The sequence below is a fragment of the Phaethon aethereus genome, assembly GCF_964289735.1.
Source record: "Phaethon aethereus genome assembly, chromosome: 9".
In the NCBI taxonomy this organism is placed as follows: domain Eukaryota; kingdom Metazoa; phylum Chordata; class Aves; order Phaethontiformes; family Phaethontidae; genus Phaethon; species Phaethon aethereus.
The window spans coordinates 12,299,554-12,313,475 of record NC_138585.1 but is presented as its reverse complement, the minus strand read 5'-3'; the positions used below and the strand labels follow the sequence as shown (position 1 = coordinate 12,313,475).

At 36.4% G+C, this 13,922-nt stretch overlaps 1 protein-coding gene across 2 annotated transcripts in view; it reads right to left on the bottom strand.

Moving 5' to 3' along the window:
* Positions 1–2,059: 2,059 nt before the first annotated feature.
* U2SURP (U2 snRNP associated SURP domain containing) overlaps positions 2,060–13,922 on the bottom strand; it is a 45,031-nt gene continuing 33,168 nt past the window's right edge. For both annotated transcript variants that reach the window (XM_082003849.1, XM_082003850.1), the window contains 4 exons: positions 7,326–7,436; positions 4,726–4,844; positions 3,763–3,939; positions 2,060–2,694 (listed from right to left, as the gene is read on the bottom strand). In XM_082003849.1, the coding sequence (XP_081859975.1) occupies positions 2,556–2,694; positions 3,763–3,939; positions 4,726–4,844; positions 7,326–7,436 (546 nt within the window). In that variant the 3' untranslated portion in view covers positions 2,060–2,555. The remainder of the gene's footprint in view (positions 2,695–3,762; positions 3,940–4,725; positions 4,845–7,325; positions 7,437–13,922) is intronic.

Genomic DNA, 13,922 nt, shown 5'->3' with positions numbered 1-13,922 from the left:
TTGTTACCAAATGTCTACCCCCCGCTTTTCCTTTGTGGAAAAGCCAAGCTATAAACAAAACTATTTATAAAAGAAGGGAAGAAAATGAAAAGATTAAGTAAGATCGAGAGATGTTCTTTTCTACTGGAGAAAAAAGAACAGACATCCAGTTAAGTGTACAGATTCTTAATTGCTCTTAAAAGACCGTTAGGTACAAAACAACTTTCCTAAAGCCCAGGATATGAAGCAAAGAACAAGAGGTATGAGAATGGTATTTAGACAATAAAGATACTGAAAAAAGGTATTGCATAATAAAGCTGTTATGAAATGAAGTCTAACGGGTGTACTCCTTTAGCTCTCTAGCTAAAGCTAAAGCTACTTGGCTTGAGCCTTTTGTAATCACTGATGAGGATTTTATAAAGGCTGAAATCAAAATCAATTCTTGAAAAGTATGGCTAACCTATAATGCCAAGTGATTTTCTACCCTGAGGATTTTTAGCTATTAAATGAAATACACAATCGATTCTGCAGGTATAATATTCCTGTGGCAAACTATCTTTAGTCTCACTTTACCTAGAACATTGACATTTACCACTCTTCCATTTATAAACAGCTACAAGATAAAAGTAGTAAAGTTAATCAGATCTGAAGTGAACTTCTTCCTGTCCCCAACTGATTTTAGTACCTACTTTTTGCTCTAGAAAACCTTACCTAGTCTGTGCCAGGTGCGAATACACAGCATTTAAGAAAAAAACCCACACTTAGTTTCTAATAGTTTAACTACCAAAATCTGTACATCTGAAATGCCTTATGTTACAGGGAGAAATAAAAATATAAAAAATAAACTCTGCGTATTACTAAAACAGATGCTTTATAAGGTATTACAAACAGATAAGCTGTATTCTTTTCTCATTATTAATGCATCTATTCAATACTCATTCTAAGAAAGTCTTTACAGTAAGTACACATGCATTCTCCGTATTTTCATCTCTCAGTTCTCACTAGCAATGAGAACTTAATCCTCTTAATTCTCCCATTTGGAACATTTGATATAATCTTATAACAAAGTCTCCCATCAGGAGAAAAGTTGAGAAAGTTTTTTCTAAAATGAAATACGCGTATTTTTCAAAAGATATTTTTAGATCCTGCTTATGCAAGTGTTGCCTCTTAGGCTATATACAAATACAACATAAGATTCAACCTGGCACATTTACAAAACTAACAATGTAAAACCTGTAGATACACAAGTATAACAGCAGGCCATCATCCAGCACTCTGTGCCTGTAGTTAAGTACAGCTTTTGCTTTTAGAAACAGTTCACAGGAGGCCAGATCCCTTTTAATTTTATGTTTTTATTACAATCTCCCCACACCTCCAAGTATAAACATTGAACCCTCCCCATTTCTCATCCCTGCCCCACTCCCACCCACAGAAAGGTTGCATGATAAGAGACCAAGGTGAAGTGATTTAAAGCCACATCAATGCCTAACACACAGAACAAGTTTGGAGAAGGGAAAGCCTAACATTAAAAAGATGTTAAACAGCCTCTTGATTCCAAAGTATTAATAAATAAAGTATGTAATAAAAAAATTATTTTTCCCATTTTAAAGAATTTCCACAACAGAGGAATAAATTCAATAAAATAATGTAAAAGCTGTCCTTAAAATCCATTTTAGAAAACAACAGTATACTGTAGGTTGCAATTATTGTACCTATACTTAAGGAAGGAGTCATACAGCCTCAGGCTTGCTGTCCTTTTATTGTTCCACATGCATGCCATAAATATGGCTGGTTATTGATACATCATATATATATATGATATACATACACATACATATGATGCATCTCTGCAGAGGCCCTTTCTTAAAAACAAAGGAAAACATGACTCCGGTGTCACAAATATTCCCTGCAATTAAAACGGAGAAATACAAAGCAAAGATTTACTTGTAAAGCTTATCACGGTAGGTATCAGACTGTTCAACTGTTCTTACAGTAAAATACCACGGTAGGAAAGCAAGCCTATCCATTGGATTCAAAAGGTGCTTTTATCTGGGTAGTCAAACTACTGAAAACAGGAACAGAGCTACCACTATGCTGAAAGATCTAAGCCCCATAGTATGTCTGAAATACACAGTACTTCCAAACAAACTATGAATTCCTTTAGAGATCTGTATCACCAGTGGGGCAAGAAAACAACATCTTAATTTTCTGTTCAGATTTTATTTGAAATCTAATTCAAATTGTCAAAGCTACAAAAAGGGGGAACATTTGAGTTATTTCTGCTATGTCACAACATTCTAAAACAAAATATCACTACTGCCAGCAGATCAGTTACACACATTTCTGATGAAACTTCTAAACACAAAAATGTTTCATTTGGGAAATAGTCACAATGAAGATATTTTGTACAATATAAAACAATGACAGGTCTACAGATGCTGATACTCATGAGTATACACGTGCATTCACAAAAAAAAAAATCAGGAATGCTTTTTTGTTTTTTAACAGACTGTTCAGGCACAAAAACAAAACCGCATTTCCAGTAAGTGACAGCATCATAAAAAATATTAACATTGTCAGTGTTTGCTTTTCTTTGACTTCTTGTGAGACCTGTGAGGAGAACGGGACTGAGACCTGGATTTTTTCCCTGACTTTTTAGGGGATCTGGATCGCGACCTTCTTGATCTTTTGGGTGTCCTGGAGCCAGATGGCGACCTGCAAAAAAAAAAAAAGTTATGTCGAATAATAACTGTGATTCTGTGATGATACCAACTTCTACAGTTATTTGACATTCATTTATCGAGCTAAACAAGGTAGAAAATATAGCCTATATCCATGTAGAAGAGAACAGAAATGAAAAATCACGTTGAATTGTGTTATGTTGAAATACTTTTGACTGTCAAACATGGTCTGCTTGTGACATAACCCCACAGAAAAAGTTACACTGAATAAACTTACTGTAATCTAACCCACATCTAATACATTAATCTGATATAATCTAAATTGAATAACCACCATATTAACTTAAAAAAACACTCAAATACTTTTCTACTTCTATTTGAATTCCTAACTTATAGCACAAGAATCTGATTACTGTAAATATGTACTATGACTTTCTGAACAGCAAATGAATTTTCCTCAGCATGTCTGAGGAATCTTTTATCAACAAGATTCTACACCTCTAAAACAAGTGGAAGCTGAACTTTTGAGTTTTGAGCTACAACAGCATCAATACAATAATAAAATCTAACTCGAAGTTTAACAATAACCAGAGACAAATGTTTCTGTCAGTCTGGAGATTAGGCAATACCTATTTCAGAAACAAAAACCCATAAGCAGCATCTAATCTAGATTTTTTTTGTTAAAGAAGCAAACCATGGGAGAAGAGCTTCATGTAAGCAAAACATCAGTGAAAGGCTGCATGCTTACTATAATTCTAGAAGTACTATGGGCTACAGAATATTTGTTCTTTGAAAATAAAAAGCTAATAAAGCAGCAAGGTGCTTTGGTTTAAAACAGTATTTCTCAGTATTATCAGTAAACAGGTAAACAAGAACACAAAAAGTGAACAGTCTCGAGATATCAAGGCAGGAGGCTGTATACGTTTCAGACACCAACTGTCCAAACATTAACCAGGAACATGCAGTATAGTCCATTAGGAGATAAAATACTTGTGTGTCAAACACGTTCTGCTATAAAGCACACAAACAAAACACCCCAACAAAAACACACCTACCTACTTAACTTTCCTACAACCTAAAATAAAACAAGATACCAACTTACCTTTTGGCTTTTTTACTGACATCTCTGGGAGAATCTTTATGTGATGACCGAGAACGTGAACTCTCTTTGTGGGACCGTTCAGAGCGCTCTGAGCGTTCTGATTTTGGTGACGGAGATTTTGCTCGTCTACTGCCACTGCTGCGAGATGGGCTAGGTGAAGCACTGTGTCGTCTTTTCCTTTGTAAAGAAAGCAAATAGTTATGTACCTACACACACAGAGACATACAGAGAAGTGAAAAATGTATATTAAGAGAATGAATTCCTTTTTGTAGATATTTTCTTTTGCCAACGTAACGTTAGATCCTTTTAAGTAATTAAAATGTTGTAGGTCTTTTATTATTAAAGAAAAAAAAATCAAGTTCAACATGTGCACCAGACTTTCTCTGGTTGAAAAAAAATTAAGGCCTTTGACTCACCATTTTTTATTGCAGTGTAAAAACATTCTGTCATAGTTTCCTGAAAAGCAAGGCCTTTTACCATATCTACACTTAATACCATGGAAGAGTTTGGCTATACAAATACTAGAAGATCAGAGTGTACAATCAACTACCCTAAAACTAGCTGTTTTGAAGAATTTATGATATGAATAACATTTAAACCACCACAAATAATTTGTGGTATGACTTCAGTACATTTTTTGGACTAATACACTGCAGTCAATTTACTACCACGAGAGTTAAATATACCCTGTTTTCAACTGGTCATTATTTTCCCATGTCTCCTCAGGGCCTACATGAGCCCAAAGGGGATTCTATTCAAAGGGGTACGTCACTTAGGGCAGGATAAAAATGACGATTCCTTTAAAAATTTTAAGCATGGGAGTTTTTTGTTGTTAGGTGGTTTTGTGTTTTTCTTTTGAAATAAGATGCCTGGTACAACGTAATTTCAAGGCTGCCATTGCATACAAAGATACTAACTGTGAGGTTTTTCCTCCCATCCACCTTACTCCATAGAAAGCCATACCTCTCTTTTCTGGTTGGTGTACATTCCTCCTTTTCCTTCTTATCTTTGGACCTGGATTCAGATTTCTCCTTGTCCTTTTTGTCTCTGTCCCGTTCTCTTTCCAACTCTTTTTCTTTTTCCTAAATTATTAGAAGCATTCATGATTTCAGATGAGGTGTGACTAATTATTACAGACAATCAAGCTAATCACAAACAGCTGAATACTGAAAGAACACAGCACATAATCTGGGAAGGAACCAATGGTCACACTACACCCAAATCTTTACTACTGCTTTATACATAGAAGAAACATTCATTGTAACACAAACACTGACAAAAACATGAAAGATGTCACCTCATGTGAGAAAGTCTGAGTATCTAATTGGAAATGAACAGTCTTCAATTTTACCAATTTCAGGGAACTATTAGCGCTGTAATAGATTTTCTAAACTAAATCAAACATGAAATAATACCAGGAACCTCTTTCTACTTAAAACATATGCATTCATCTTCATTAATCCAGACTGAAAATTGAGACATCTCATAACTACAAGACATTTAATGACAAAACTAAAATAGAAAGAAGATTCTGCAATAACATCTACTCTGCCAAAAAAACCCACAAATATGGTCCATTTCTATATACCAACAGGGCTATTTTGATATATAACAAAAACATATATCCTGAGCACACCTCATCTGTCTGTCAAATAGTTAGAAAATCAATTATAAAAAAAATAAACCTAAACCATCAGCAAGTCTGAACACAGAGATCAAGAAATGTGCTTCTTTCAGTATTGGCATAAAAAAGAATTCCTTCCATGCCAAAAAATTAACAGATATTCGCTGTACAGCCCATAAAGACGACAAAGAAGGAGTGATTTAGCTATGTGAAAGAAGCGGGGGCGGGGGGGGGGAGGTGTGTAAATAACATAAGTGCAGGAAATACCAGGACAGCTATACTAATCTAGTCTTACATTTCCCTTACATGGAAGACTTACCAGTAAAATTTTAAAGTGTCCCTTATCATTATACCCACTATTGCAAACTATTGTGAGATTCCACTAAAATCAATGGGCTCTTAAGATGTGCCTAGATTATTTGATAGCATAACGAATTATTTCTTCTTGATAAATAGTAATAAGTAAATAAGTATTTTAAATAGCTGTAAGTTCCTATTTTCTTAACAATATACAATACTACTAGGAAATCTACTCTTGGAAATCTTATCCTATAGTAAATTAGATGAAAAATGATGACCAACCACCAAGTTAATGGGAAATGCAATCAGAACCAGTATTACATTATTACTATTATTATTATACAAACCAACTTTACTATGGCATTAAAGCAAAAGATAAAGTTATTCCCTTAACAGTGGGGTTGCTATTGTTTTAAAGAACACCTGCTACCATTATAATGAAATATTTCTTAACTAAATATTACCTTCATTGAAAGTGAAAACAGAAAAGATATTACTAAAAAATATAAAATATTGCAATCTGGTTGAACTAATTCAACACAAGGCATCTAACGAAGCTATCAGGATTGCAATTTCTGGCTTTTTTAAACTACTGTCTCACTAAATATTCTGTGCTTACTGTACAAACCACTTCTTTCTCCAATTACAGAAAACACCGAGGAAGTGGGAAGTTTTAGGATACAGCTACATTTAAGAGGAGAGTTACTTATAAAAATTGAAGTCTTAACTGCTAACATCAACCTCTAAACATGTAAATGTCCTTCAGGGATCAACTTTCTTAATTGTAAGTCTCCTTCTTCAAGGTACTGTGCGAAGTTACTTTAGTGAATTAGTCAGATATTGAGCACCAAATAGCGCAAGAACAAGTGACAGACAAACACCTGGTGAGAAATGCCTATTTGTATTTAGCTTCCAAGAAACTGCATGGGTACCTAATTTCATCATTGATCTGTCAGACTGTGAAAACAGATTAGAGAAGCAACTGCCACTTACTCTCTCTCACTAAATGCATTGCCCAAGCAGGTTACATGTTCTTTCGTTGTTTCAGAGATTCAAGCTGACGTGACATCACATATATGATGCTAATTTTTAAAGCCACTCTGACTTCATAGTCCAGAGAGGACTACTAAAAACGGTAATGGTACAGATTTACTTTTAGATGATAGTATGAGCTGGAATTATCCAGGAAATCTTAGACACTGGAGAATCAGAAGCACATACGCTGCTTAATACTATTCTTTCTCTTCCTTCAGAAGCTTTTAGCACAGTGGATCAATTACAAAAAGCAAAATGAAAAATCTGATTAATATCTTCAATTGACTGCTCTCCCTTTCCTTTCCCACACCTAAACTTCCCAAACCTAAAGTTGGCTTTATGGAGTAGATTCGGAAGTGACCTCTTTAAGGTTTCAGTACATTCTAATGATACCCATCTGTACAGTGTGAAATACTACATCATTTTGATTAAAAAGAAAGGTATCTACTCTGCAGAAAGCACTTGGATTTAGACATGCAGTTTGACATTACAGTAGAATTTTAACAAGAACCACGTGTTGTTATACTTAATGCCACCTTACATTTGATGAACTCAATAAAAGCCTATCACAGAATCAGAGCCAAACATAAAGAACATTTCTTACCCTCTGGAGCAGCTTGTCTCTATAGTGTTCAACCTGTTCCTGAAAACTCTGGCCTGGTTTCTTGGGTCTTTTCCCAGACTCTAACTCATCCTGAAACTTCATCACCTTAAGCTGTGAAAATAATACTGACCATTAGGTTATTGGGCTTATTATTATCCAGTTAGGCAGGTGGCTGAAAATGAAATTTCCGTGATTTATAATCTGTGTTCTTCATTCTTTCTATACGAGCTTGTGCACAAAAAGATACTAACTTTATTTAAACTGGATCAAAGCAACAAAACCACATACTCATCTGCAGGCACCTGCAGTTGTTTATAGACATGTTACGAACTAAAAATAAAGGGATTTTTTTTTCTGTTATTCTACTACATTCTGTTCCCATCATTAGAACACTGCACCCTTATATTTCTTAGATCATTATCTGGGTTTTTCTTCTTTCAAAATGAGATCATTTACTGTAGGTGTCAATATATTGTTTCAACTTCTCTTGTCTACTTCAAGTTTTCCTTCAGAAACTAAGTATTAAAATCAAATGACTGACATAACTAGGACATAAAACAAATGCATCTCCTCTTCAGGGCTGTTTGCACAGAGTGGCTGATTTAAAAGATGTCATTTTTACTAACATAATATTCTTCCATGTGCTATCAAGCTTAGCAACAAAATTCAGTTCACTAGTGCTGCTAAATGTAACACTAAATTTACTGAGATAATATCCCCAACTGAGTCATAAAGTTAAGCAAATGTCAGTTTTTCGATGTAGATGATTTTTTTTCCCTAATATACTAAAACCTTTCTATAAGTTTATTTACATCATAAAACGTCACTCACATCTCAATTTCTCAATTCTTTATTCTCACTGACATGGCCTTTTACAAACAATCGTTCAATTTTTTTGGATGAGGTGGTATCTTTTTTTGGGGGGTAGGGAGGAGCTTTGTAGTAAGTCATGTTGTATTTCTCAACCCTCTTCCAAATGTTTATGCTCTGATCCTACTACTGTATTTCTTGTTTCAATACTGACCTGCAGACTCATATATGTAAGAATAGATTTTTCCAGTGCTTGAGGTTTCATTTTTAGTGAACACAAAATATTTCTCTCTTGAGAAATATTTAACTCTTCCACACTGAAAACACACAAAGGAAAACCATGTCCCTTTTGATTGTATGAAAGGATTCTTATTCTCCAGGTCCTTAATTCCCTAATATGAAGTAGGAATAAAAAAAAAAAAAAAACACAAAACACAAAAACTCTAAAGGTTTCTTCTTCCCTCTCAAAAGCAGGAGGCCAGACTGGATATGAAGATACTGTATATTCTGATCAGTCCTTCCAATTACTGACTGAGCAGAAAGTAAAGGTATCACAAAAACTATCTAATCACAAGAACAAATATGTTAAGAAACATAAAACCCAGGCAAGAATAGCACTACTTTGAACAGGATCCCCTTCAGTTACAGAGCTTATACCAACAACACATCTTCCATTTTAGTCTCAACCATGATGAAGCAACTCGCTTTGGGGAAAAAAAAAAAAAATTAAAAAAGGCATTGCTATCTTGGTACCACACTAAATTTCTGACCAACATTCTGCTTACCTCCCTCCTTTACAGAGTACGCTCTACCTATGGTTGAGCATTTTTCACTTTTGCTTACAATTCAGCCAATGGGAAACTGACATCATCACTTGTCACATACCACTCCACCTTCCATAAAGGCATTTTTATTTCTCCCCCCCTTCAGATGCAGAAGTTTCAAAAGCAGGAATACCTCTTAGAACCATACATTGTGTCACCCTGTACCACCTGTGCTAGTAAGAAATCAAGATTGCATTCTCTACCATCGTGTGAACTCCAAGGCCATCGGCTGCTTAGCACACCGAGTACCGAACAGAAGGAGCATGGAAGAGGCTTAGCGGATCCAGAAGGCATCTGGAGCTGCCATGGTATGAACATGCCCATAAGACTTCGACTTTGTTTTCCCAACTAAATCACCCAGATAATTAAAAACAAAATCAAACACAAAACCATACACAAAACAAAAACCCGTCCTTAGAAGATCCAGTTTCTTCACATTTTTTAGCCAACAAAGCTGTGAGACTATCTCTGTTTAACCGCACTTTGAAAGCAAAAAAGCATAAGACTATAGCCCAAAGTAACCTGTAATGAAAGAAAACTAGGCATCTGATCAACAGGCTTTACTGGATTTAATAAGCTTATCTGGATGCAAAGAAATGCTGAATTTCTAGCAGCCTGTCTTACATGCATGTCTCACAACCCACTGCTGGCATGAAATTTAAAATGCCAAGAGAAGCAATTTGCACATAACTTCTCCAGTAACCATAGGCAAAGGGCGGGGGGAAAGGTGGTCATTAGCAGGTGCCTAGAAGGAGAGAGGAAAACCAGGAAAAGCCTATACAATAACCACTGACTCAACACCACCCCAAACTCCAACTATGTATGGTGGAGTAAGACCGTATGGTTTCCTGAGACAGCTGTGGTCTTTTACAGACCAATCATCAATAGATCTCTCTTCCACATACTTGCTGTATGTCCCTTTGAACCCCTGTAAACTGACTCCTTTTAGAAAGATGCTGTGGGTAGCGGAAGTCAGCTCTAGTACATTCCCTGGAAAAGGAGACTAGATGTTACAAAATGCTGAGATGATAGCAACAGCTCACTACAGAAAGATCCTTCTTTTCCACGCTCCTCCTCACTCCTGCACTCCAAGCAAAGGGGTCCCCCCTCTAGCCTGCCCTTGCAGCACCTGCAGTGCTTGGCTGAGCCTTCCATAAGCCAGATCAATTCACTAAGCCAGCAGAAGCCCACCCCCCACCTTCCATGGTTCTTTCCTCTGCATTAGTGAGATGGATTGGCTCAGAGGAAGAATGAGCAAGTACCAGAGCTCATAGGTAGGACCAGGATATTCCCTTTCAGCAGAGGTAAGCAGTTAGACCACATCAACTCATTCTACACCTTCACGTATAGCAGCTTTTGCTACTTGCTCTAGAACACCACCACCGTAAATATGTTTAAAAAAAAAAAAAAAAAAGAATTACTTAGGTCCCAAAGTTCAGAAAAGAATTCTCTAAAGAATTGCAATGAAACATATTTGTTTCATTATCTCCCTTCACCATTTCACTATTGATAGCATCTTGGCTGTAGTGAACACTCTTCTTATTGATCTTTTCAGGTAGAGTATACAATGCTTATATTTGTATCATACAGTTCCAGATACACCCTCGAGAAAGTGATCCTTAAAACTTAGGCTTAAATCTGCTTCAAAAACTAATCAATTAATTTTGTAAGCATTCCACTTTGTAAATGTGCATTTATAAAGACCTTACACATTCTCATTGAATTCTTTAACTATTCTTGTCCAACAGACAAAAACTATTAAGCTTGTTCATCCTTAGGAGTAGATATATTGACTTTATCTAGACTATGTCTGGAATCAGTAATATGCATGGTATTATGGAAGGGGAAAATTTTTCAGAACCTGGTGCCAAAACTTCGTAATACTAATCTTTGACACAGCAGTCTTCCACAGCACAGAGAGTTTAGAAGTTTTTGGAGACTGCAATGCAGAACCGTCAAATATCACTGGAGTTCCTGTGAGTAATCTCTACTATATGCTCTAATGCAGGAATCATATTTTCACCTAACCATGAGGATTTATCTCTTGTAAATTCAAGACAAAACAGTTCCACAATATGCCTCTTGTATACTAGTTCTCATCTTGAGATTTCCCCCCTCCCCAAACTCAGTTGAGGAGAGTTTAAAAGATTTAGCCTTTCCTACAAGTTGAGGCCTTGATTACAGACTAACCAGTAAGCCATCAAGTTACGGAAAAGGGTAACATCTTGCTACCATGGTTCAGGGAAACCACAGGCTAACACAAACTGAAGCCCCGCCTGTAGCTTTTCGCATTTTGACACAAACAGGTGTGCCGTGGGCAGCCTCCCTCACTTAAAAAGAATGCATTTTCAAAAACTGTTCTTGGCTTTTTAATCTTCTGCTGATACTGTGTCCATAGACTGGTTTTCAAGTGGAAAAAAGGCTTTTTCACAAGAGGTTATTCCACAGTTATACACCCTCAGAACTTAAATGGCCGGTTCCAACACAATTTATTTGGGGTTAATTAGCTGCATACTACATATTAGGATTAACTAGGAAGTTAATCACCAGATGCTTGATGAAAGATAGGAATTTCTGCTTGATATATAATTGCACTCAAATCTAGACTGATTACAGGCAGGACACACATCCAAGCAGACCAAAGTGTTTTGTTTTTCCTTAAAACAGACTCGCCCCAACAATTGCTACAAGTCCTAGACTTTGCCAGAAGCAGAGCAAAATATTTTTTTGAAAGCTTGAGTTTTCCAGCAAGTCTATGGGCAATGGAATTTCTGCAGCTACAATATTATCAACAACAGATGACAGCAATACTGATGTACACATGTGAAATACCTCTGCAGCCATAACAGCCCTCTGGCATGCTCAATCACACTCACAGGATGCCATGTGTCTTGGAGCTAGGCAATTCCTCGCTTTTGTCTTTGTGTAAAATAGAAGTAGATTCAAAGATTTCAAATAGACCACAATCTGCTGATTTAAAGATAGTCATTACCTTCTAAGGAACAACTGCTATAAATAGCAAAACTATTGGTTAAGCAAGAATCAATTTGTCTCATTTGTTATTTGTTGTTTATTAAGCTGCAATTAGTAGGATGTTTAACTGGAGTATCTTTTTGCGGTTTTGCAGTGGCCTCAAATGAGCCCAATACAGAAACCTCCAGAGACTGTAAAGACCAAAGGGTTATATTGTTCTAGTGACGATTACAAGCCTCTGATAGCTCCTATGACTTGATACAAAAGCAAGTATTCTGCATAATAAGCACCATAAACCAGAGAAAGAAATAATGCAAACAGTATGGAACTTCAGTTTCTTGACAAAGGTATACAGGGCCTTGAAATCCAGAACAGGCTTTGGATACAATCTGCTCTTGTGGACTATGCTTAATCTATTCTTATCCTGTGCTCTAGTCATTCTCTGTTGGAGACTGAATACCACCCTAAAGAACTTTGATTTTGTCTGGTACAGCAACTCATATCAAGAAAGCAATGAGAGTAACCTCCTTTCCTTTGCGGCAAAACTTCTTTGGCTCTTGGTAGAAAAATAAATTGCATCTCAAATACCATGACACTTTGGGGGGGTTGGTGGGGGTGTTAAAAATTAAGCAATCAAATGCTACTCTGAGGTCTCAGGTGGCTAACACAAAGGTGGGTGTAAAGGCAGCTACTAAAGAGGACAAATCTCCTGTTTGACCCTTTTGGAAGCACTGATACATCTAGATTTGTGAAGAGCCTGCCTCCTGCTGCAGATTAAGCCTGCACTGTGCTTTTTTGGGGTAGGATTATAAAATCTTGCATAACAAGATGGGAAGGGAAGTAAAGTACCTTAGAGAATGGTCCAAGGAGGAAAATGCTGCTTCATTTTGTCTGAATTTTTGTACGCACTGAGGAAACAAGCTTAATGAACAACTTAAGCAATGTAAAATTCCCATTTTTCTAACACTCCACAAAACTGAGGTCTCTTTACAAAGAAGAATACACCTTTCTATGTCCCTGAGGCAAAGACATACAGACACAGGCACAGCACTGTAAAAAACATTCTGAAATTTGAGTTATAATGCAAAGCAAAGTACCAATCTTTCTACACACAAACCAAAAAAAAAACCAGTAAAGAAATCGCTGTCCTTCAGTGTTACAAGAAAGCCCTTGCTCTAGCCAAGTTCTGGAAAGAATTCACACTTCAGCAAGGTTAACAGCGGTATGGGGGGAGGCAAACAAAGGGTTAATAACTTGCCTTCTCTGACAGCACTGCTCTGCTGGCTGTGGCCAAAGTTTGTTTTTTACTGCACTTTTCCCCTCCCAGCTGACAAACTTAATTTACTACCTGTGCCAAGAGAAATAATTGTTGTTTGTCTTCATGAATTTCAAAAAAAATGCATAAAAAAAAAGTTTTGCAGGTTCCCTGGTAGTCACTGTGTAAGCTGCTAAAGAATCACTTTTTTTTTCCGCCACGCAAAGATTTTACATAACATTAACAGTGTATATTACATGTCATAATTGCTAAAGATGGTAAATTGTTGTAGGTTTTTTTTTTCCTCAGTTCCTCCCCTCGAATTTAATACTGGATGTGTTCTTTGGCAGGGACTGGGTACATATTAAGAAGAAACTTTGAGCATGAATGCTTTAAAGTAGTATAGGGAGTACTTTTCGTGTCAATGACAAACTTGAGGAGCAATCTTAAAATTTAAGTACTTCTACGTGGTGTCTGAAATGTTCTGAAAATTAAAAGAACTACAATCCTTTTCTGCTGATTCCAAAAGTCTGAAACTGAGATGGTAGTTTACTTACCACAAAGAATAAAGATGGAAACATGTACTTGAAAACCTCAAATATTTACCACCTAAAACTGTTAACAGGGGATACATTGATGAAAGAACTTAGAACACTTGTGCAGTGTAAAATTGACAATGGGTAAAGTAAATCACCTCCTAATCTGCCTCCACAACTGCCAGGAAAATATCTATAA